General features: G+C 40.5%; 1 protein-coding gene across 13 annotated transcripts in view; it reads right to left on the reverse strand.

The window, feature by feature from the left end:
• PPP2R2B (protein phosphatase 2 regulatory subunit Bbeta) overlaps positions 1–25,904 on the reverse strand; it is a 509,482-nt gene that overhangs the window by 280,468 nt on the left and 203,110 nt on the right. For 3 of the 13 annotated variants that reach the window (XM_059888056.1, XM_059888053.1, XM_059888054.1), the window contains exon 2: positions 11,396–11,480. The exons of the other annotated variants lie outside the window; for them this stretch is intronic. In XM_059888056.1, coding sequence (XP_059744039.1) covers positions 11,396–11,432 — 37 coding nt within the window. In that variant the 5' untranslated portion in view covers positions 11,433–11,480. The remainder of the gene's footprint in view (positions 1–11,395; positions 11,481–25,904) is intronic. 13 annotated transcript variants of the gene reach the window in all.

Below are 25,904 nucleotides of genomic sequence, written 5' to 3' on the forward strand. Positions count from 1 at the left end.
TCCTACAACCAAGTACTGACTCTTAGAAAGTCTGGCTCCTCGACTCTCAATTGGCAAATTCAGTTAAAATAATTTTTAAATGCAGACTTTTTTGTCCTGATGCTTAAAAATTATCCAGGTGTCAGCTATGAATAATGACCAAGTTGGGTCTTGATTTCATTATTTTTATTAGCTAGTCAATGACACTTGGTAGTGTACTGAACATTATTCTTGGCTAAGTACATAAACCTAGTTATTTATGTACATAAACCTAGTTATTCATAAACCTAGGGGCTTGCAATCAAACTACTTTATCATAAGAGAGATTGTGAAACTGTCCCCCTGCCCTCAGAAGTACTGGAGTATAGGAGATTAGGTTTTAAATAGTCCCAAGGGAAATGTGGTCCCAAGGAGCTCAGATTCTACTCTATCCATTCCTAAAAGGGTGGGGGTGGGGGGTTGGGGGGCGCTTCGTAATGGACTATAAGACCAGAAAAGTCAGTGGTGTTCTCTCACAAGAGAGAAAAAAGGTACAAGTTAAAAGATATAATCTCATTGTCCTTTGGGCCACAACTAACCACGTGATTCTTACTTTCTCAAAGCCTCTGTATTCTTCTCTGATTTGGAAGTGGTTCTGCTCAGTTCATCTATTTTACAGAATTATCATGACCATGAGATAACAATTTCAAAAGTATATTAAAATATTCCAAAATGTCCGGCAAATAAAACTCTGTCTTCTTCTCTGGTCTCCTTGGATCTTTGTTGCTCCTTCCCACACACTAACAACCTGTTGGCAGGATCTTCTCTTGTTGGACTTCAAATTCTTTAAACTCTACTTTCAGAGTCCCTATCATTTTATAGAACTGAAATAGCTTCCTAAATGATCTACCTCCAACCTATTTTTTCCCAACCATAGCCAGAGTAAGCCTAAGAGTACATACTTTATGTTCACCCAAGGATAGTTCAGTTCAGTTCAGTCGCTCAGTCGTGTCCGACTCTTTGCGACCCCATGAATCGCAGCACGCAAATGGATCCTAAATCCTTAACCTAGCCTTCAGTTCCTGACATAATGCTAGCTCCACTTTAACCCTCCTCTTTCTGCCTCCTTAAGAGTCCACACTCCAGCCATTTTCAACCCTGTAAAGTTCTCTAAAGGCGCCCTGCTTCCTTTGGCTTTTGGACTTTTGTTCTTGCTGCTGTAGCCCATATCCTTCACCTTCCTTGTGTCAGTTCAACTCCTATCCTGTTCTCAGTTTAGAGTCAAGGAAAACCACTGTGTCTGGTGTGTAGGATTCAAGGCAAGGGCGTTCTCCTGGCCACCAGCACCTTTTCCTTCCCATCCTTACCCTCACCCTCACCACCCTCATCACCACCACCACCACTAGAGGGTTTATGACATGGCAAGCATGTGCGAGGCACTCCCCACGATTACTCTAGAGTCTTCACCATAAATCCTTGAGTTGACAGCAGCCGTAGAAGCCTATATTTATCTAGTACAGTATGCCAAAACTGGTTCTAAGTATTTCACAGGTATTATCCCAGACCTCAGGACAATTCTCTGAGGTAGGTACTATTATTATCCTACCGACTGATAAGGAACTAAAGCCCAGATAGATTGAGTAAATCATCTAGCTTTACAGCTGGGAGTTTGAGCTCCTGTAGTTTGCCTTTGAAGTCTGTTATTGATTCACGGAAGGTTTTATCATTTATTTATTTAAAATGTGTTACATGCTACAAATGTTGTAGTGGAGTTCTTTCTTTCTTTCTTTGGCTAAGCAGCACAGAATGTGGGATCTTAGTTCCCTGACCAGGGATTGAACCTGCACTCCCTGCTGTGGAAGTGTGGAGTCTTAACCACTGGTCCACCAGGGAGGTCCCCATATCACCATTTTAGAGATGAGGAAATGAGATCAGATGGTCGAGTAAACTGCCTAAAATGGTCAAGACAGGATTTGAAGGACCAGTAGGATGCCCCACTGTTTCTCCCCATCACTCTATACGTCTTCCTTCATCATACCGCATTACAACTGCCCATCAGCTTAGTGGATTCCCTCACTAAACTACAAGCTTCTTTCCCTTTAATTTTTAAAAAGTTTTATATTGACAGAAAAATTAAACAAATAGCACAGAGAATTCCCATATACCTCTTGCAGAGTTTTCCCTATTATGAACATCTTATGTTAGTATAGGACATTTGTTATAATTAATACACCAGTATGGATATATTACTATTAACTCAAGTCCATAGCTTAATTCCTATTTTCTCAGTTTTTACCTAATGTCCTTTTTCTGCTCCAGGATCCCTTCTAGGATACTGTTACATTTAGCTGTCATGATTTCTTCGGCTCTTTTTGTGACAGTTTCTCAGACTTTCCTTGCCTTTGGTGACCTTCACGGTTTTGAAGAATATGATCGAGGATACTGTATATTGCCCCTTTACTGGAATTTGTCTCATGTTTTTCTCCTGACAGAAGATCACAGAGGTTAAGTGCCATTTTCATCACATCCTATTAACATAGTTTATGACTGTTTCAGCAGACTTTGATCATTAGCTGAAGTAAAATTTGTCAGATTTCTCCTCTGTAAAGTTAGCTTCCTGTCCTCATTCCCCACCTTCCTAAACTTCACTCTGTAGAGAGAAGACTATGTGTGGTCCACACTTAAGAAATGGGGAATTATGCCCTTGAGTCTGAGTCATCTATATAATTTATTTGGCATTCTGCAGGGGAGATTTTTCTCTTCTCTTCCATTTGCTCATGTATTTAATTCTTTCTTTATATCAGTATGGATTCATGGACATTTATTTTATACTTTGCAATATAGTCCAATACTAGTCTATTTTTTCTATAATTATTCCACTTGAGCCATTGGGAACTCCTCCAGTCGGCTCCTGTTGACATATTCTCATCAATGTAGGTTTTTTTTTTTTTTTTTTCCTTTTTTGAGCACTTCCTTCCATTATGGCACTAAGAGACTCTGACATCTCGTCTATTTCCTTTTCCAGTCCCCAAGTCAGATATTTCTTGAAGGATTCCTGTTCCTTTTATCGGAGAATGGTTTCAGAAATCAAGATCTGGGTGCCAGCTGTGCCTCTTGCTACAGGGGTGTCATTTCTTTTAGGCTCTCCCCATTGATACAGAAAGAAATATAGGTAGGTATGCAAATCCATATGTGTTCACATAATTATAACTATTTTCTTATGCAATCATGTGTATCTGTGCTCTCTCTTTGCGACCCCTTGGGCTGTAGCCCACTAGGCTCCTCTGTCCATGGGATTCTCCAGGCAAGAATACTGGAGTGGGTTGCCATGCCCTCCTCCAGGGGATCTTGTCAACCCAGGGATCAAATCCACATCTCCCACATTGCAGGCAGATTGTTTACCATCTGAGCCACCAGGGAAGCCCAAGAATACTAGAGTGGGTAGCCTATCCCTTCTCCAGGGGAATTTCCCAACCCAGGAATCGAACCAGGGTCTCCTGCATTGCAGGCAGATTCTTTACCAGCTAAGTTCCCGGGAAGCCCCTACTTGTATCTATATAAAGTTAAATAGGAGTTCTTTCTGATATCTCCAACTCTAATTCATTACCACATTGCTTTTCTATAAATTCCAGGACAACAGTGGGCAATGACTACAAGCTTCTTAAAGGTAGTATTATTCTTTATTCATGGCTGTATCCCCAAAACAGTTGGCACCTATAACACACATGTTGACTGACTGCTGAGTTGACCCAATAATTTCAATTCTGGAAGTGACTACAGAGGAATTTGCAAATGTCACCAAATATGGATTTCAAAGACTAAACTCACAACAATTTATTAGGGCAACAGTACAAGAGGGTACACTAACAAAGGTCTGATTTAAGTGTGTTTATTCAACTCCGTGAAGGGAAAATGATAGTAATACATCTAAGCTACACAAAAAGGATTCAGATTTCCCTGAAAAGGATTCAAGTGGCATAAAATGGTTTGTTTCTCCACAACAATTTACATATATTAAAAGAGATAATAGGCATAATCATTGTCAAAATAGAGCTTCCTCCCTGTAAAATGTCTTAATATATGCTCGAAGTTCCTGACAAACAGGCACAAAGCCCCAGCGGATTAGACCCTAAGTGGGGGATGACTCTAACAGCAACAGCATAAAACCAATCTCACATTTCTGGGAAGGAAAATAAGACCTGAGAACAGCCTTTGAAGGCGAAGGGGAAAGTACAAAGGAAGTATGCTCAAGTGATACATCAGCTGAATGGGAAACCTGGTGCTAATGTGACACTCTGCATCCATGATGCTAATTTATATCTGGGTGAGCGTGTGCACTGACACAGAGGAGACTTGAAGAGGTCTATATTATACCTTGGGGGAGTTCATCTCCAATCTCTTGGAAGGGTACTTGCTTTATATTGGGGACTGCCTAACATGGGATACATTATGTAGATTCTGCATCAGTTTCATATGACAAAATCACCTGTCTCTGTAAATCTATTCCAGATCGTTTCCATTCTGTCCCTTATAAAGCAGCCAGAATGATCTTTTTGAAAAACAAATTTGGTCACAGCTCCCCATCTTCCCTACATTTTAACATTCTGCTTGACTCCTGGGATAAAAAGCAATAAAGGCCTCACATGCCCTCTAGGTCCTGCAAGATCAGGCTTCCGTCCAATGCCCACCTTGCCATAGGGGTCCCCTTTTACTTCTCTGAACGCACATTCCTTTTGCTGCTACTACCGCACATGTTAATACATCTTTGTCTCTGCTCTTCAACACAGCTAACTCCTACTAAGGCTTTGGGATCTAGCCCATTCACCTCTTCAGCTGAGATGCCTACCCTGTCCAGGTCACTCTCCTAGCACCACAAACTCTTCCTCTGCAGTGCTTGTCACAGTTGTACATTCATCTTTGTTAGTCTGTTGTTAATGGATTTCATCAGATGGCCTTGTTACTCCACATTCCTGGCACCTAACCCCATGCCAGGCATACAAGTGCCTCCCAAAACATCTACTGGATAAATCAAGGGAGAAATGACCACACAATCCACGTATCTATTGCCAAGACTTTCCTGAACATTAAAGCTCCTCTTTGGATTCTGAAGGATATGTCATTTCACATCAGAAATGTGGTTGGTCACCCTTGTGATGAGTGTAAGAAATGTCACTGCTAGGCCAAAGATATAGGAAATTCCTTTTATCAAATATGTCATTAGTACACTGAAATAGGTATTATGTGGAAGTGAACATAAAGGGGATGTGAAAAATAATCTAATGCCAAAGAGGTCAGCTATGGTGTGCTAATGCTTTACTAGTACTAATTATTAAGATCATTGTTATCAAGTAATTTTGCTTTATTTCACAAAATCACAAATGCTACTATTAACTTTTAAGCTCTCATCATTGTGTCTGGATTTTATTCAACAAATATTTACTGAGCATACTCATTGTACGTCAGGCACTGTTTTAGATTCTAGGATAAATGCTGAGTGAGAGACACAAGTTCGCACCTTTGAGGGGAGGAGATTGATAGTCCTTTGGGATGAGTAAATTGCAAGTGAATGTGATTAGTTTTGATGAGCAAAGAAGTCATGTGCTATGGCCCAATGCTCACATGAGCACTATTCACAACAGCCAGGACATGGAAACAACCTAAATGTCCATCAACAGAGGAATGGATAAAAGAAGATGTGGTCCATATATACAATGGACTATTACTCAGCCACATAAAGGAGTGAAACTGGATCATTTGTAGAGACGTGGATGGACCTGGACAGTGTCATACTCAGTGAAGTAAGTCACGAACAGAAAAACAAATAACATATATTAATGGATATATGTGGAATCTAGAAAATGGCATAGGTAATCCTTTTTGCAAAGCAGAAATAGAGACATAGAGAACAAATGCATGGATACAAAGGGGAAAAGGGAGGTGGGATGAATTGGGACATTGGAATTCACACATATACACTATTGATACTATGTATAAAATCGAAAATGAATGAGTACATATTGTACAGCACAGGGAACTCTACTGCAAGCACTGTGGTGACCTGAGTAGGAAGAAAATACAAAAGGAGGGGCTATACGTATATGTATGACTGACTGATTTGCTGTATGGTAGAAACTAACACAGCATTGTAAAGCAACTATACTGCAATAAAAATTAAAAAGAAGTCATGTGCTATGGGAGCGTGATCATTCCCACTGCCTCAGCATGCTCTCAAGTGAGCCAGTGCCTCGCCAGGATAACCTGCATCATTGTTGCTCTGTGGTTGCACGTCAAGTAGAACACAGTGTTTTCACCTGATTAAGGATGAAAGGATTTTACATTTTAATGTCATGGTCTCCCATAAGGATTTATATGTATTTACTTCCTTGGGTTAAATGAAAGACTAGGGAAGATACCAGGTCTATCTTTTCTAAGGAGTCATTCTAATCCCTTAAAATCTCTAGTGCCAATTTTGATGTACCCCCAAAAGATCAAAGTGCCTTGTTCTCAAAGATGCCTATCTCAACAGAGCATCTGTTTCATACCAAGAGAGTTTTCACTGAGGGGTTTTGGTGATAAGCACTGCAGGGAGTAGTTACTGTCACAGAAAATTTTAAAGATACCTACACAGAGATTGTAAATTTTGCAAAGGTTGAGACAAGACTCTCTTGAAAATCATTACAAACCTTAAGGCTTAGGGCAGTGTTTGGAACATAACTGGCTCTCAATATTTATGCGTTACATGTTTGAACAAATAGTACTACTTCGAGAAAATCAGCTAGTAGAAGCTTAGGACCAGAGCAGAGCCAAAAAGAGAAAAATGACTACTGCAGGGGCTTGCTTAGCAAGAGGAAAAGTCACAGAGAGAGGGTGCCAGAAGAGTACTCTCTTCATCCCATTTGACAAAGATGGTAGATCTAAGAGGGGCTGGAGCTGGGAGAATCTCAGCAACAGAGAGTGGCACCCCGAGGTCCCACAGCTCCAGACTATGCTCCTGTCCACCGTTTCCAATGGAGAAGAACAATCAGCAGATTGATAAATTCTTCCATTTACACCCCTGAACAAATAAACTAATTGCATCTTTAACCTAACAAATCATAGCTTGATTACAGGTCATTAGTGACCATTAATACATGAAACTGTTTGCATTTCACTAGTATATCTGAATTATAGCCTCACCTTTCACCTTAGCTCAATCAAGCTTCCAAAAGGAACCCCACCCTCCCACTACTGGGGCCTCAAGCAGGACTTAAACTAACAATTAGCCTCTGGAATTCAACTATGATGCAGAATTCATGATTTTAGTTCACTGCAGATCTCCCTAGTGTAGATTACAACCAGCCATTCCCTTTAGAGTGGAGGCATGCTCTCTGTGCCCAAAGAGCTTACAACTGCCTCTCTCTGAACTTTCTCAATTATTCCCAATGGTGGCTAATGCATTGGCCAGCAACGTGGGCCTGCTTCTGTGTCACTAGTGCAGACAGTCCTAAGTTCACAACAACACAATGGCTGTCAGACATTGAAGTGACAGGAAGAGTCTATCTGGCAAAAAAGTAGAGGCAAGGTTGAGAATATATATATATTCTCATAGGTATATGAGAATATGTGTGTATATGTATCTGTTTATACACACATATTCTCATATATATATATATACGGGTTTCCCTGGTGACTCAGCTGGTAAAGAATCTGTCTACAATGTGGGACACCAGGCTTCACAGCCTGGGTTGTGAAGATCCCCTGGAGAAGGCAAAGGCTACCCACCCCAGTATTCTAGTATTCTGGCTTGGAGAATTCCATGGATTGTGTAGTCCATGGGGTCGCAAAGAGTCAGACATGACCAAGTGACTTTAAATATATATATATATATATATATACACACACACACATACACACATATACACATATGTGTGTGTGTGTGTGTGTATGTTTATGTCAACCAGGTAGTCCAGAGGTTTTTTTTTTTTTTTTTAGAATACATTTGGGGCTCTGAATTATCCCTATGAGAAGCCGAGACCTTGAAAAGAACTGGAGAACTGCCAAGCCTCCATTTCACTTCGTGCCAAGCAGTCATAGAGGCACATGGAGTGAGTAACAGAAATTAATGATCTCAGAAATGTTTGAGGACTTTCTAACATAACAGTTATCATCTGGGAGCAAATCCATGGTCCAGCTCATCTAATGTTCAGTTGCTTCAAAAAATATCCCCTAGGGAATGCCACTTTTGACTACTAATGTGCTGAATCCATGGAATTAAAAGGGGCTGCTAACAAGACAAGTAACTGAAGCCCACATATGGCTAAAACTATTTTTACTTTTTATTCTAGGTTAGCTACCAAGCTCAGGACTCATGCTTAGCTCAACATGTACAATGCAGCACAGAGTTCCATGCTGTTTAAAAATCTCTCTGAAATAAACTGCTGCACTCATTTCTATATCATCCCTGTGAAAAAGTTAGATTATGAACAACATACTAATAGTAGAAAATGCAGACTCTAGAGTCAACTTCTGTTTTCAAATCCTGGCTTTTCCACTTACTAGCAGGATGACCTTAAGCAAGTCACATAGCCTTTCTAAACTTCATTTTTCTCACCTGTAAAACAGAGATAATAAGGATGCCTACCTTATCTAGGGAAGATCCCCTGGAGAAGGAAATGGCAACCCACTCCAGTATTCCTGCCTGGAAAATCCCATGACTGAGGAGCCTGGAAGGCTAGTCTGTGGGGTCACAAAAAGTCAGACACAACTGAGCAACTTCACTTTCACCTTATCTAGAGATTATAAAACTCAAGTTGGTAATTAATGTATAGAAATTCTTTAGTATGCTTAAACATGGCGCCTAATAAGTGCTCAGGAAATGTGAATGGCTATTGTTCATCTCCTTTTTCCTCCCCCTACCAGTCAGGGCCACCATCTTTGCTAGAACCATTATCACTACCACCTGCCCCCCCCCCCACCCCAGTATCCACAGGAAGATAAGGAAACTAAATCTCCAAGATGGACTTTTTTCTGAAGTCAACAAACTACTAAGTCAGGTAGGACTAACCCCTTTATCTTCTGACCCATACCATGATCTCTACATGGAGCACTTCATCCCTCTTCCCTTCACCTTCCTCCTCCTCATCCATCAGGTCCCAGGTTAGCCATCTGCTTCTTCATGAGCCCTCCTCCATCATGTCACAGTGCCTTGTCTTCCTCCCATCACAGAACTTCTCAGACTACATAATAACCGCCTGTTGTCCTGTCTGTGTCCCCCATGAGGACATGAGTTCCTTTAACAGAAGAGTCTAGGTGCTATACTTCTGCATCCCCAGTACAAAGCACAACACACAGTAAATGCTCAGTACATGCTGAGTAAAGGAAGGGATGAATGGCAGACTCCCTTCATGCCAATCTGCTGCTACATCTTAAAGTCTTATTTCTCTTTGGAGCACAAAGAGAAATAAGACAATCAAAGATTGTAACACATGACTTCAGGCCCAATACTGCTATTACAAAATTTTAACCTGTCATTGAAAACTCAAGGCAGTCTTAACCAAATTCTAACAGAGTCCATTTCTGAAGAAAGTAGCTTAACTTGTGAAAATAATGCCTTGCATGGCACTTACGTTATGTTAATACACACATACACATTCATTTCATACCTTATGCTTATTTATGAACCTTAACCCCTTCGCATTTTGAAAGGGCACAGTCTTCTTACTTTGAAGGTGCTTTTTCAGCAATATGTGGACTTGACGAGATATGGTAAAAAGCCAGTATTCATCCTTGCAATTTTCCCTCCAAACAAACACTTAATCTTCACTCTGAACCATGGCTTTCTCACTTGCAGCTTTAGTGCTCTTGGAAATTTTGAGTCTAACATGATACAGACTCAAAAACATGACCAAACAACCAAATACTTCAGTCCTTCCCTCCCCTCCTTCTCAGAGGAGGTAAAGAAGGCATAAAAGCTGGAAGCTTCGGGGAAATCTATTCAAAGTTCATCTAATCTTATCTCATTAAAGGACCATCACTGAGGAGAAACCAAATAAAACTCAGCCCTCACTCCAATCAATACTGTATTAGAATGCACTGAAAACGTGATTTGGTTGGTAGGAATGATAAAAACATACACTGAAATTACAATGGAATATGCGAATACTGCAGTGGGTTGCCATTTCTTTCTCCAGGGGATCTTCCCAACCCAGGGATCAAACCGGAGTCTCCTGCATTGCAGGCAGACGCTTTGTCCTCTGATCCACCAGGGAAGCCCCATACTGAAATATACCTGTTATTAAAATAAGTCAGACAGAAAGTGTAAATTTTTCTAGAACAATGAAAGAGCTGAACTCTACCTCACATCACAAATACCCTCAAGGTATTATTTAAAAACAAACCCTGCTCTCTTATTATCTTATTTTAAGAAAACACATTAAGGAATTTAACTTTTATGGAGTTTATATCAATGTATAAAGCTAAGGTTGTTTAATTTCCTTGGGACACCAATGCCTGACACATCCTTATTTATAGACTGATGGAGAATATGCATAAACATATATACATACACATAAATATACAATTTGCTTTCTTCTCCTACTAAGTCACTGACCACCTTTTCTGCTTCATTTGCCTATAATAAATATTTATTTGGAAACTCTTCTTTCCCCATTCTTTTTCTCAAAAGGGACTCTTCTGTCTTCCTCTTCACTCTGTCTCAGAGTTCTTACCTACATCTGTTACAAATTCCACTTCAAGGGAAAATCTCTGATGATTCTTTTTTCTTAAATAAAAATAGTTCTTTTGTACTAAACTTTATTTTCCAGGGCCCCCAAAATGCAGCCACATGTCAAGGCTATAAAGCTAAAGGGTCTCCCTGAACAGTTTCAAGAAACAAAAACAAGCCAGCAAAAGTCCTCACGCTATGTCCTCCAAATCAGGTGGGACTATTTAGGGGTTATAATAAAAGGGATTCCAAATATTTAATACAGGTTGGAAGATACTGTCTTTCCCACATAGTGATTTCTAGATCTGCTTTCTAATTCAAAATTACCCATTGAGTAAGATGCTTCATTCTTCATCATACACAAATTAAGAAGCCCACGTTGTCTTTGTCTGCTGACCCCAACTCTTTTCTTCATCTGGTTCACTAGCCTACTTGACATACATCTCTAGCATCTCTAAAGCAGGGTCTATTCTTATCTTATCTAATCCCTTTCTGGTCATTTCTTGGCTAATTATTATTTGTCTTTGCCAGATACCAACACATCTCATCAAAACACATTCTTAGTTCTAATATAAAATAGTAAGTTCAACGATGCTTCCTATCTACACTTTGCTTTCTGAATGTGAATTAATGGATTTGAGTCCCACAGCACAACTTTTAAGCAATGGGAACTGTCTGACACTTCCATATGGCTGTTTTATTAAGAAGAGTAGGTATAAATAGTAATACTAATACCTTTGTTTCCATAGGTGATTTCATCTGGATAATTCATGCTTCATTATTGTGCCACTATTCTCTGTCTTGGGTTCTCCCTTGGGTCCTGTGACAAATACGGGGTTCAGATCCAGACTCCAGGAGGCAGTGAAGTGACAATGTTTGTTAACATACACAGGTGCATTACAGACTCCCCAGGTCCCCCCTTCTAGTCTCATTTTGTGAGGTTGCTCTTGGCCTGTCAAAATCCAGGCTATTGAAGGGACACCACCAGCACTACAAAACCTCTCTGGGCTTCAGCCTCCTTAACATGAAGCGCGCTGCCTTTGGGTTTTGGGGAGGAGTGGTTATCAAAACGTTGCCGTGAACCACCAGCAACAGCACCTCCTGGGAAATCCTTAGAAAGCAAATATTTAGGCCCCATCCCAGATCTATTACATTAGAAACTCTGGGGGGAGCCCAGAAATTTGTGTTTAAGGAACACGTCAAGTGATTCTACTAACATAAGAGTAGAAAACAACAGTCATATGGCATCTAGGGAGTTTTGAGGAAGTTTGTGGTTAGGAGAGCTAGCCTCATATAGTTAAAGAGCGATCATGTGCCCAGGACTAAGCTTTTGAGGTAAGGTTTCATATTGTGGGGCTAGGAGCAATGGTGAAAAAGAGAGGCCACTCTGATACACAGAACAACTTAAAAGCAGTTAGATGCGCTCAGAAACAGAAGTCATCTCACTGATGAGAGGAGGCGCTCTTTCTCTTGAAGTGTTCAGAGTTATAAGATTATACTCTAGCAGAATCTATGAATCAGGCAAAATAAGAAGTACTAAAAATAAAGGTTTTTTTCAAAACTAACAAAATTAAGTCTTAATAGAAAGCTTCAAGATGCCACTAATATAGAAAGAGGCTTATAATTAATCTATTATTAATTTTTTAGTATCTCAAAGCTATTTCCTTTAAAAACTATCCTATTGATGGTATCTAAAGTAGATAACGAATTTTCATTTCTTAATGTTTTATCTCATATTTAGAAGAGACGAGCAGTTGGCTAAGTCTTTCATAAGATTCCATTTATTATTTTATGAGCTTATATTTATTATTTAAAAGAGACCAATCACCACTAGCCAGAACTGATACTAGATCAAAGGTTAAGGTTGGGTTATTAACTTGTTTCTGTTTTGTAATCAAAACAACCGTCATTTGACAGCAATGATTTTGCTTTAGGACAGTTAGGTAACTGAAGTAATATTAGTGAAAAGACAACCTAACATGATTTAGTCTTTATTACATGCTACATATTTGGCACTGTCCTGAGCACATTATATACACTGTAACACATATTTAATACTCACAGCAACCTTAAGAAGTTAAGCATTGTTAGCCTCATTCTTACTCCTTGGAAGGAAAGTTATGATCAACCTAGATAGTATGTTAAAAAGCAGAGACATTACTTTGCCAACAAAAGTCTGTCTAGTTAAGGCTATGGTTTTTCCAGTGGTCATGTATGGATGTGAGAGTTGGACTGTGAAGAAAGCTGAGCACCGAAGAATTGATGCTTTTGAACTGTGGTGTTGGAGAAGACTCTTGAGAGTCCCTTGGACTGCAAGGAGATCCAACCAGTCCATTCTGAAGGAGATCAATCCTGGGTGTTCGTTGAAAGGATTGATGCTGAAGCTGAAACTCCAATACTTTGACCACCTCATGAGAAGAGTTGACTCATCCTGATGATGGGAGGGATTGGGGGCAGGAGGATAAGGGGACGACAGAGGTTGAGATGGCTGGATGGCATCACCAACTCGATAGACATGAGTTTGGGTAAACTCCAGGAGTTGGTGATGGACAGGGAGGCCTGGCGTGCTGTGATTCATGGGGTCACAAAGAGCCGGACACAACTGAGCAACTGAACTGAACTGAACTGAGAACTGAAGGAGGAGACATCTGGGCTGAGAGGGGTTCAATAACTTGCCCAAGGTCATAGAACTAGTGAGGGATGGAGTCCAGAGACAAATTCAGTGTTTTTCAGAGTCAGGGCTCTTAATCCTTTGAGTATACTTTTTAGTATAATTCTGAACTCTAGGGACTTGGAGGGCAGAAGGAATGTTTGGCCCAGAGCAAACAACACTTAGGATCATTTAAGGCTTCTAGAAATACTAAAGACAACCAAGCAACCATTTAATGAATGTTCAATCTATGTCAGGTACTGAACTAACCGTTGTACAAACACTATCTCACTTGATCCTTAAACAGCCTTAGAAGGTGGTTACTCTTATTGTTGTGATTGCATTGTTGTTGTTCAGTCTCCAAGTCATGTTCGACTCTTGGCAATCCCATGGATGGCAGCACCCCAGGCTCCCTTGTCCCTCACCATCTCGTGGAGTTTGCCCACGTTCATGTCGTTATTTTATGGGTACTTAGAGGATTTAACTATTGAGCCCAGCTTCTTAATAAAGAATACACTGCTCACAGAATTAAATGTAAAGGAAGCAAAATAGGTACTTAGCATGTAAAGACCACTCAGTAAATCTAACTTCCCTGTCCTTGAATTATGTTTCCAGGGGATAAGGATGGTTTCAGTAGTGATGAATTCATTGTCTTTCTTACCTATTTTCTTATTTGTCCCATATGGCAGCTATTTGTGAGTTAGATGTTTGAGTGCTATATTCAGACTTGAAATAGAACGAAGTCCACGGACTGTGCCACATCTTTATAATCACCAAACCCTAACCTCTTTGAGGCTTGCACCACTGGCCAGGAGTGTGGCCCAAACCTGCCCATGTGGCAATAGTAACAATAAATAACCTTAGGAATGAGAAAGCCCACAGCCAAGACCAACAATCAAAGGGTAATATGCCATGTTGCTCTACCCAAACAACCCCATGCTAAGGATGAAGGTGGCCAATGTCTTGCAAAATGAACACCCTTTCCCCAGATTGCAAGATTTCATCTACTTAAGAGTTCAATGAAGCTTGATTTATTTAAGTATTCTAATCTCATGGGAAAGAGCTCTGTTTTCAGAATCAGAATCTCTGGACCTCAGTCATGTCTCCACTACAAACCAGCCACACGATCATGGACAAGTTGATGAAATCCACTGGGTCTGTTTTCTCACTGAGAAGATGAGACAAAATAAAACCTGCTCTCCAAATTTGTGCCACATAGGTAAGAGTTGAGAAAATACTTTGCAGAAATATAAAATCCCATCAGAAATATAAGAGGGGGTTATTATTTCAGTAACTCCTTCCTTGCCTAAAATTTGGCCACTGACATAACAACCTGGTTAGCCAAGTTGGTTTACTGGAAGACTAGTTTGAAAGGTAGGAGGAAAGGGGACTGTTTAAAACTGATAATTAGTCTTGGTACACCAAGGACATCCATGGAACTATCTGCCCAGTTGTTTTGATGGTTAAAAGGGATTCATTTCCAATGGCCTCACTTCTCTATAAGCTTGGCAATTCCCTTGGCATTCAGTGAATGTTCCTATGAAATAGACTGAGAAACCTTTCTGTGCAAGCAAAAAGGATTATCAGCGAGCCATTATGTCACTAAATAGGACAGAAACACTCTTGGTAGCTCCACAAGTGGGGGCTCAATATGTTGTGCCAAAGACACCTTTAGATTCCTATTCAGGTTTCAAGGTGCCAAGTTATTCACCTTTGCCATCTACATCAAAAAGTAAAACTTAGCCTATATGCGGATTGATTAGGACAGCTGTGACAAGAGACAGGGAAAAGGGCATTTCTATGTAGGGAGAAAAAGAGAAATCTCATCTGGAGTTAAACCTGGAGAGATGAATAAAAGACAGTATTTAGTACTATTGATTGCTTTTACATCTTGTTGAGAGGATTCAACTAAGGGATTCAAGAACAAAGAGATAAAAATCAAGGAAACAATGTCTTTGGTGCCTTCACATTCACCTTGGGCTATGGCTTCCCCTCAAGTTATTTGATGGATTAAGATGGCTTTATGATGTGACACCATCATCCTGCTTTTCCTATTATAGCACTTTTCTTAAAATATTTTGTGATTAATACAAAAAAGTCTACATTTTCCCTGGGCCTGTATTTGGAAGGTAAATTCATTTTTTTTTTTTTCTCAAGTCACTAGTTGTTAAGCAATAAAGCTGATGGCTTGATTAGTCGCTCAAACTCTGGCTTATATCATCTTACCAAAGCTTACCCTCAATATACAAAAAATAGAGGTTATGGAGGTTGCTTAGGTCATGGTCAATAACTGGGAAGGAAACCCAGGCTTCTCAGACACAAGACATGCCAAACTTTTCAAAGTCAAGGCCATCTCATTTTCCTGCTTCTGTCTCTCTGATAAAGCATACTTTTGCTCTGTCACTAATAGCCACTCTGCAATACACTACCCTTGACCAGCTGCCCCCAGGTGTCCCCATTGCCAGTGGGCCTGGTTGTCATGAAACTACTGATTAAAGATTTTAAGACTGGCTTAGGCAAAACATGCCAGAAATTCCTTCAGGGTAATTAAAAGTACGTTCTGTGTCAATAAACACAGACGGTGAGACCCTTTATGTACAGAGGCGCTGGCTCCAACCCACAGGATTTAAGACATTTTTTCTTCGATGACTTTTCCATCATTGCAATTGATTTTCACTGATTCCTCCAAGACCCTTCTCCAGGCCCCTTATGAAATGATAGGTTGAGCTCACAAGTATCATCTTACCCTTACTGTTTAAGCCAAGACCCAAGACCAAAGGAGCTCTAAACCTAAGAGCCAAGTTCATTCCCAAAGCCCTTTCACTTGAACCTACAGGTAAGAGAACTTTAATGGAATTCTTGTTACAGAATTGGAGAGTGTCCACTTTTCACTACTCTTCAAATCAATTTTCATTTGAAGAGTTACAAATGGGACTTCCAAGAAAATAGTTAGAACTTGGGTGAATATTTAGTACATTGATAGCCAGAGACTTAGTCCTCACACATAATAGACACTCTATGAATTATTTTTCACAATGACAGCTTTATAATTTTTAGTGTGTAAACAATGCATATAAGTATTGAAAACTGTCATACATTAGACAAGATAAATAGTAAAAATAAAAGTTCCATTAGCCATAGATAAACATCATTGGTATTTTGATAACTATTCTGTTCACTGAACTCTCACAGTTCACAAAGAAATTTATATGGGAGGAATTACACTTATATACTTGTCCTATCATCAATGTGGTGAACTTTTTTAAATTGTCTTTTTTTTTTTTTTGCTCACTTCTCCCCTCCCCTTCATAATTGATATTAATAATGCTTTATATACATTTTCATTTGGATGCTATCATATGCCAACTCATATGGTATGAATGACATTTCAGTTGCTCAATCAATACTTGCTGAATGGTTAAAGAGTAAAATGAACAAACACATTAACAAATGGATGGATGAACGAATAAATAATGAGCCGTGCTCTTAATGAGCTGGTACAATTTCCAAGTGACTGCAGAAATATACAGCACAACTTTTGACGTCGGCCCTATTATCTAAACCCTAGAAGAAGTAGGAGAAACCGGCTTCAACATGCTAACAGGGAGCCCCAAGTTCAAACTCCCACATAAAAAATGTTATTGACTGCTGTCCTAACCATGGAGACATAATCAATTTATTCTCCAACTCAGATTCAGGTTAAAAGCCAGGCACTAAACACCTGTACACCAAGCACTACACTGTCCTCTGTAACATAAACTAAAGGAGTAAAGATGTGACAACCGTGTTCTCAGAATTTCTTTTCAGTTGGGAAGACAAAATTCAGGACTGCCTCTTCCTGACAGGCTGTCTGGACTTGGACCTCAGTTTTCTCATTTATGAAATGGGGATAAGGCTATACATCTAAGACTGTTGTTATGATTAAGCCATTCAAATAATTCAGGGGAAATGTCATTGGAAAATGTGGGCTGGAGGCAGGTCACGTAGGTCCTGGGAAAGTGACTTAGAGGGACAGGGAAGCAGGAAGGGCTGGGGTGGTTGAGGACCCCACACAAGCCAGCCTGTGTGGCTTGAAGAGCCGTTAGGAGAGACTCAGGTAGACAAAGGGACAGGCAGGAAACAGGAAGCCTTAAAAGCACAGGAGAAAATGGTGAGCAGACCAATCTTCTTAAAGTTCAAACAAAAGGAGAAAGATGTGTTTTGCCTTTTCAGCATGTGCCAATGTCTAGATCAAGGCATCCATATGAGCTACTCAAAGGCAACCTGCTTGTCAAGTAACTGGAAAAAGGGGAAAAAAAAAAACCCTGGCCTGTGCAATGGGCTCAAATCCAAGTTTCTTAGACTTATAGGAAAAATTCTGACCGGAAAATTTCCATCTCAAATTGTGCTGAGGAAGCGTAGGGACTGAGTAAGCATGTTGGCAGCAGCAGCCCAGTATGATAATCAGATTCCTCTTGATTTTTCACTACAGTGCACAGAGTTCTTCAGGTCCTGGGGAGACCTTAGTAGGGTTTTGATCTCTGACCCTGCAACGGGTCAGGGAACCTATAAGGAAATACACTTTGTACCCAAAATGGAACTGTGCCCAAAACTTTCCTCTTACATCCTATGAAGTGACTTGAGGGTTCTAACTTCCAAAGCATAGTATGTTAGTTTCACCCAGGCTAATCTGACAGATCTGGAATGGGACCAGATATTAATCACTGCAAGAGACATCAGTTGGAGGCACTAAACTGTCCCAGTATCTCCTGTTAAGCTCAGGTTCCCAGGGCAGTTCTTCTCCCCTGTGTCATATCTTTTTCTTTTAAACTAGAACCACTGATGAATTCCTGGAAGCTTGTCCCCATGCATTTGCACTGCCCCAATCAACACTCTCACTCCATCCCACCTGTGCTGGCTTCACAGCCAGCAGAGAAAAGAAATGAAAGGTAGATTTTAATATTACCATCTCAAATCATCACTGAAACTTGATGCTTCTAGAAACTGTTTTAATACTTTTAGTCTTCTGAGGAAGCAGCTGGATTGCCTCCTAACCACACAAATCTTTACCCATTCAACTCACCTACTAACCACACAAATCTTTATCCATTCAACTGTCCATCTGTTCGTTCATCCAGCCACCCAGCCAGCCAGTCAGCCAGCCATGTATCTTTTAAAGTCTATTTATTAGACACTTAGGTCACAAACTGTGTCTCATTTTTTAATACTTCATAAAATTGTAAATAAAAAGTGAAAGAACTTCGTATTCTTACATTAATACCTCCAGATAGTTCAAAGGGAGAAAAATGCCACAAATATTCAAGTCAAAAAGAACTGAGACTTCAGACTGACTCCAACTGTAATCCCCAAAGGCTGGTGAAATACAGAAAGCCAATACAGGGCTGACTCTGGAACAACATGTAGTTTGAAGTACCCAGGTCCACTTAAACATGGATATTTTTAAAATAGTAAAATACCTGAGTACCACACAGTCTGTGGCTGGCTAAATCTGGATGCAGACGAACCAGGAGTATGGAGGGATGACTATAAATTATACCTAATTAACCTCTGCATTGTTCAAAGGTTGTTAGAGGGGCCAAAATCACTCACCAAAAATGCAATCCCAGTGGTAATTTATACGATTTTTACTTTTCATTGCCATACAATCATTTTCCCAATTTGGGGATGTCTGGAAATCTTGAACCAATAATAGAGTCTAGTTTTCTCAGATTTATTGGGGTTCAAATTACATTTGACCACATATAGTATTAACAAGAAAAAGTTAACATAGCTTTCAGAAATATCAGATTTGAACCTCACAAGAGGCTAGTTCATTAAACAGCCATACTGGTTGTCATGGTGGGTCAACCACTCTTGGAAACTACCTTCTCACCAATTTGAGGAAAATTAACATTTCTGGGTCACCAGGTTCCACATACTTATCTACAACCGATGCCCTGGAACCAGGAAAGTAATTTGATTTAATATAGGTGGGCAACTAAATCCCAGAGGACAAGCTACTCACCCATGTGTTTAATACCAGAGGCTGAGCACTGAGCTTGCTTTCCCACTAGTAAGGAAGAAAGCACCAGGCTTTTGGGGAGGATAAGGGCAACAGGTTCAAGATAAAGCTCCATGATTCTGTCTTTATGACTTCTTTTTCTCCTGATTTTCATCCCATGTATGTTCTCTAGGATGAGCTTGAACACTTTGAAAATGTGTGACAAGGTGAAGCAGAGGAAAAACAGACTAGAAAAAGTGGGAAAGAGCCAAAGCAATTACAAAGGTGCTCCTTGGTACAGTATTTTAAGAAAGCAATTGATTAATATGATCTAGATACTTGTTTGTACCATTTAACCCAGCAATCTTGATGTAGACATTTGTCCTAAGACACTAACCGGAGAGATGATTTAGATACATCCAATCATTTATCACACAAATATTACATCAAAATACTGGAAATCATCTGAATGTTCAGCATTGGGTGATTGGCAAAATTATAGTTTAACTATGGGATGTTACAGAAGAATGCTCACAGTATTGTGTGTGGGACCAAAACAAAACAAAAACAGATATGATACAGTATAGTATAGTATAATATAGTATTTTCCTTGCTTGCTTTTGCCTCCTAAGAACACACTCTACCCTCCATTAGGAATGCCTCTGCCACTGTTCTCCACCTGTTGGCATCCCACCAAGACCCCACCTTTCCCACTGAACCATTCCTGTTCAAGTGAGCATCTTGTAGCACTTACCACAGTCACTCACTTGAAAGATCAACATTTTTTAAAACTTTATTGGGTTCCAAACAGTTTTTTGAACAGGAGTCAGCAAACTGCAGTCCATGGGCCACTACCTGATTTTATAAATAGAATGCTAGAATGCAGCCATGTCCACATGCTGAAGTGACAGAGTTGAGTAGACTATATGGTCAGGAAAGACTAAAATACTATCTGGCCCTTTACAGGACAAGCTACTGACCTATTCTCAAGCATCTACATACTTGTGTAAAGTGGAGATAATCCCAGATTTGTATCCTATTAGGTTATTCTTAAGGAAATATGGGATCCAAAGTAGATGTCCAAGAGCTTTGTGAAAAAGAAATCATTATAACAGAACTAAATTTGTTCTTAAGAACATACATTTTTGGGTCAGAGACATGTGCATTCAAAGTCCTGAGGCTGCTGATTGATGCTAGGCAGCTTACACAACTTCTCTAAGTTTCATCATATATTCCCTCATTTGCTTAATAAACATGTAATGAGTGCCATTTGCCAGATGTTGGACTAGGAGATGGATAAGAGACAGTGGTGAATAAGACCTAAAAGTCTCACCTAATTCAGCCTTAACTGAATTAACCTTAATACAGCTGAGGATTGTTGTTAGGATTAAATGGTACACTCCCCCACCCCGACACACACACCCATTATCCTATGTATACACACCAATGTAGTACACAATATATACATATACACATAATATATAGTTCATCATATATAGTATAAACAGAGCTCTTAATTCCTGGTACACTGTGAGCACTCAGTATATGATGGCTCTACAACAGAAGCTCTTTTAATAGACCTCTAAGAAGATGACTCATCAGATGAGAAAATGCTTTCAATTCCCTCTGTAAAATGTGTCTCCAGCATGTTCTACGTTCACAGCTAATTTATTAGGCTCATCTCTGGTCCACTGGCTCACTTCCACTTCTTTTGTTTGAGCTGCATGTCTACTGAAAGTCAGTTGTATTGGTTCCCAAATCCCTTGATGTCAGTTGTACTGGTTATTTAACTGAATATCATGGACAGTGATGACTGTCTGACATGAAAACTAAGTTGAATGCTTTCAAAAGATGATCAAGAATTATCAATTAAATGTGGGAAAGATAAAATATGGGGGACATTTGTGAAAACCTAGAAGGATCTGTACTTCAGATTGCTTCTCAGGGGTCTATACTGTCACTCAATCTCAAGGAAACCAAACTCAGACGTGGTCTTTGTCATTGTGGGTGTGGTTTGTGCCAGAAGAATATGTGCCCCAGTCAGCAGTCCCACCCATACTCAAAGATTAAGCCTTGATTCTTCAAGAAGCTTTTCATCAAAATTAGGCAATGCTGCTTAAAATAGGTGTATCAGGAACTATACATGATATTTAGTAATATCTATAAGAGAAAGAATCTGAAAAAGAAAATATATCAGAATCACTTTACAACTGAAACTAACGCAACATTGTAAATCAGCTAAACTTCAAATAAATAAATAAGTAAATATAATAGGTATATCATTTTTATGATTCTCTGCCTTAACTTTTCCAATTTACCATCAACTACTGGTTCCAAATGCATGGAGAGGGATTCTTTTGTATGTATTCTGTGCTCACGTATAAACAATAACATGTTAGGGACTTCCCTGGTGGCTCCAGCGATAAAGAATCTACCTGCCAATGCAGGAGACACAGGTTCAATCCCTGATCTGGGAGGAAGCCACATACCACAGAGCAACTAAGCCCATATGTGCCACAACTACTGAGCCTGTGCCCTAGAGCCCGGGAACTGTAACTACTGAGCCCTCGTGTTACAACTACCGAAGCCTGTGTGCCCTAAAGCCTGTGCTCCGCAACAAGAGAAGCCCACACACCATTAACTAGAGAGTATCCTCCACTCACCCAACAAGAGAAATCCTGAGCAGCAATTAAGACCCAGCACAACAAAAATAGATAAATAAATAAAATGTTTAAAAAGATATCATGCTAATAGGGGGCATGTTGCCTCAGCCTGTGCCATATTTTACAGGTAAGAAAAAATTCAGAGATGGAGGGTCTGTTCCAAGGCCTCAGAACTGGTGTTGCAGGAGGGGGTTCTAGAGCCAGGCGGGCTCTGATTCCACTGTCTCAAGAGAGGCAAATGTAGTGCAGACTTGCCCAGTCTGGGTCCTTATACGATTAAGTACTTTTTGAGAAGGACAGAGCATCATCTGCTTAAATGGATGGAGAGGTGCTCAAGAGCAAGAATTTCTATATCACCACACCCCCATCACCACCACCATAGCAGCTGGCAAGAAATGCGATAAATAATTTTGAGGAATTTTCTTTCTTTCTTTATAACAGTAGAAGAAACTGGGGCTTCCTGGTTTCTGAGAGAACCAAGTTTGCTTGAGATTTACAACCTCCTCCATGGAGCACACAATAGCGAGGGAGACAGCCTATTGTGCCTGTCAGATCATGTCACTGAGAGCTCAGCCTCACCAACTGGCACTTGCTCTTGCCTGTCGGTGCGGCAAGATGAGCAGTGCCCTGCTCACCAGATGGTTATTTGTTCCACCAGCCACCTTTGCTGCATCCCTGATTCACTCCAACCCAGGACGGTCTCCAGCATTTGTGCTGCAAGGCAGCTCACGCCAACAACTTTGCCAAATGGCTCCTCTCAAAGTCATGGGCCGCCCAGACAGGCTGGCTCCTCCATCTGCAGCAGCTTTTGGCAAGAGATGCTTCTCATTCTGTCTCCACTCTTGGCTGCACCACAGCCTTCTTGCCAGGAGGATGGTCTGACCCATCAGTGCATACATTTTAAGCCTACGTCTGTGTCTCCCAGGCTCACCCCCAAGCGCAATGTCATAACACACAAAACAGAGCCAGGTGATCACAAATACAGGCATAGGGCACCACGGAAACTTAGAGCCACAAAAATCCACGGATAGCTCGCCTTCCCTCCCCCATCTTCACCCTCATTTTAGTAGATTAGGAAATGGAAGCCAAGAGAATAAAAGTACCTAATTATGGTGGCAGGACTGAGAATAACATGCAGGTCTTCTCATGGGCATTCCAAACTACTGCCTAACAATAAAGACTGCATTGCCTTATTTTTCCTCTGTTCATTTTCAAATTCTTGATAAAAATTAGACCATTTGTATCGGTAGTGATTCAGAGGAGAATTTCTTTAGAATAATGAACAACTTTTTCCTGTATCAATATCATGCCTTTTTTTCAAAACATGTGTGTCCATGTACTACATTGACAGACCTGGAAGTGACTTCTGTTCTGCCACCCACTCTTGGGTGACCTTGGACAAGTAATCTCACTTTGTTTCAACTTTTCACTTAAAGGGGTATAAGGACAGTATCAACAAGAAAGATATTTTACATCTCAAGTTTATTTGTGGCACAAAGCAGGTCCTCCACGACTGCCAGTCATCAACATTATCTTATCTGAACACTCAAATCCACAGTGGTTTCAGAATACATATACTATGCACATATACATGCTGCTGCTGCTAAGTCGCTTCAGTCGTGTCCAACTCTGTGCGACCCCATAGACAGCAGCCCACCAGGCTCCTCTGTCTCTGGGATTCTCCAGGCAAGAACACTGGAGTGGGGTGCCATGTCCTTCCCCAACGCATGAAAGTGAAAAGTGAAAGTGAAGTCGCTCAGTCGTGTCCACCTCTTAGTGACCCCATGGATTGTAGCCTACCAGGCTCCTCCGTCGATGGGATTTTCCAGGCAAGAGTACTGGAGTGGGATGCCATTGCCTTCTCCAGGAATGCCAGATATTTCTTATATTAAGAAGTTCAAGTTCATGAGGTTAAATGATTTATCCAAGGTCACTGAGAGAATAAATGAAGGACCAGAGATTCCTTCTTGCTATTTTGCTAAGAAATGAGAACCAATATCTTGGCTTTGAAAGATGATAAAATCAGGAAGGAGAACATCAACAAGAACATATATATACACACACACATATATATGAATAATCACTCCAGTATCTTCTATAATATAAAAAACTGGAAGCAATTTTCCATCTGGCCACAAGGGAACTACTAAATAAACTACGGTATAGTCATACCATGGAGCACTAGGCAGCCATTAAAAAGAGCAAGGCAGATGTAGGTGTCCTGACACAGAAAGGTCTTTCAGATACATCACTGAATGGGAAAAAAAACAAAGCGTAAACAAAACAAACAGTATGCATTCAGTTACATGAAAAAACAGTCTTTCCCTCAATGCGTATCTGCACCTGGATATTTAAATGTATGAAAATGTATATGAAGTTGGCTATGAGGAAGCTCAGCAACTATTGACAATGGTAACTCTGGACAAGGAAGTGGGTGGGTGCAGGGATGGATGGTGATTCACGCTTTGTTTTTATCTACTTCCATAATGCTTGAATCTTTTCAAGTAAGAAGGCATTTCTGCATTATTTGCTTTATAAACACAGACATCAAGGCAGAGAGGAACATGAACGACAGCAGTACAGCTGTCGTGAACCAATGGTCCTCCTAACTTGGGTGTCCTTGGCCCCAACTTGACTTCTGCAAAGTTACATGAGCAAATGCTGTTCTCCTCAAGTTTCTTGTTCAGCTCTTCTCCTCTTTGGTGAAATACTTCCTGGTGATATTTTGTACTTAGGGGTCCAGGTTTTTCCTTTCAGACCACCTGGGAGCACTCAGCATGTTGCGGCAATATCCCCCATTAGAACCGTTTACAGCTTTTCCATACTCAGCACCCTTGTGCATCTGTTGAGGGTCACAGAGCTGAGTCCCCAGCATTAAGCAGAGGAGGTGACCTGCCATTCTGTGACTACTTCAGGTTCATGACTTAATAGATTCTCAGCACTGAAATCAGCTATGCATGATGGAGGAGGCTGTCAGTAACCCAGTGTCAAGTACACCCAGAATACATGGCCTCATAGGTATGGTACTCTTCGGCACACTCCTTCTGGCAGACCTCATCTTTCTCATATTAAAATCCTGCCTGCAGAGGCCCCTCCAGACCCTGGGACTCCATGCATCTTCTCACCCCTTCATTTCTTCACATTTGCTGGAATCAATCAGGCCTCTCTTCTCTACAGCATAGAAATGACAGTCTGACTTAACCCTCTACATGCCCATCCTTTTCCATTACCCACAACGATCCTTTCTCCAAAGAAACCATTAATACTAATTAGTTGTCCATGGATTTCACACATTCACATCCTATCATCATCATTCCCCTCTCTTTCCATAGTGAACTTGGAACATAAGAATTCAAGGGTTCCTGGATTATTTACGACAAAACTCCTAGTGGTCTTGTAAAAAGAATCTGTGCTTCCAGTGGGATGATTATGTCAGGATTGGTTTGTCAGGTCAGAGCTGATTTTTAGCTTTATTCCAGAGTTCTACTGGAAAGGCAACAGAAGGAAATTGGATGGTAGAAATGAAGTCTGGTGAAAGCAAATTCATCTTTTTAATGGGAGATGGGTAGAGAACCACTGGAGTGTTACTCTGGCCAACACGAGTCCTTTGACACCCCACACTTCACTTCAATGCAAAAGGACATTAGCCATCATACAGCTGGCTCTGGTCCACTCCTTTCACTCCAGGCAACTACATGAGTTGCTATCAGCTCTGGAGAAGAGATGCCTGGATGGTTCAGTGGAAACTTCACTGTGAGTGTGCCAGGTGGAGGAACATGGAGAGGGCTATAAAAGCTAGGTAAATTTCATAATTTGATTGCTCAATTTCATATTTTCTTTCTTTTCTTATTATACACATGTGTGAGTGTGCTCAGTTGTGTCCAACTCTTTGCGATGCCAAAGACTATAGCCCGCCAGGCTCCTCAGTCCATGCGATCTTCCAGGCAAGAA

This window comes from Bos taurus, chromosome 7, assembly GCF_002263795.3.
Source record: "Bos taurus isolate L1 Dominette 01449 registration number 42190680 breed Hereford chromosome 7, ARS-UCD2.0, whole genome shotgun sequence".
Classification (NCBI taxonomy): Eukaryota; Metazoa; Chordata; class Mammalia; order Artiodactyla; family Bovidae; genus Bos; species Bos taurus.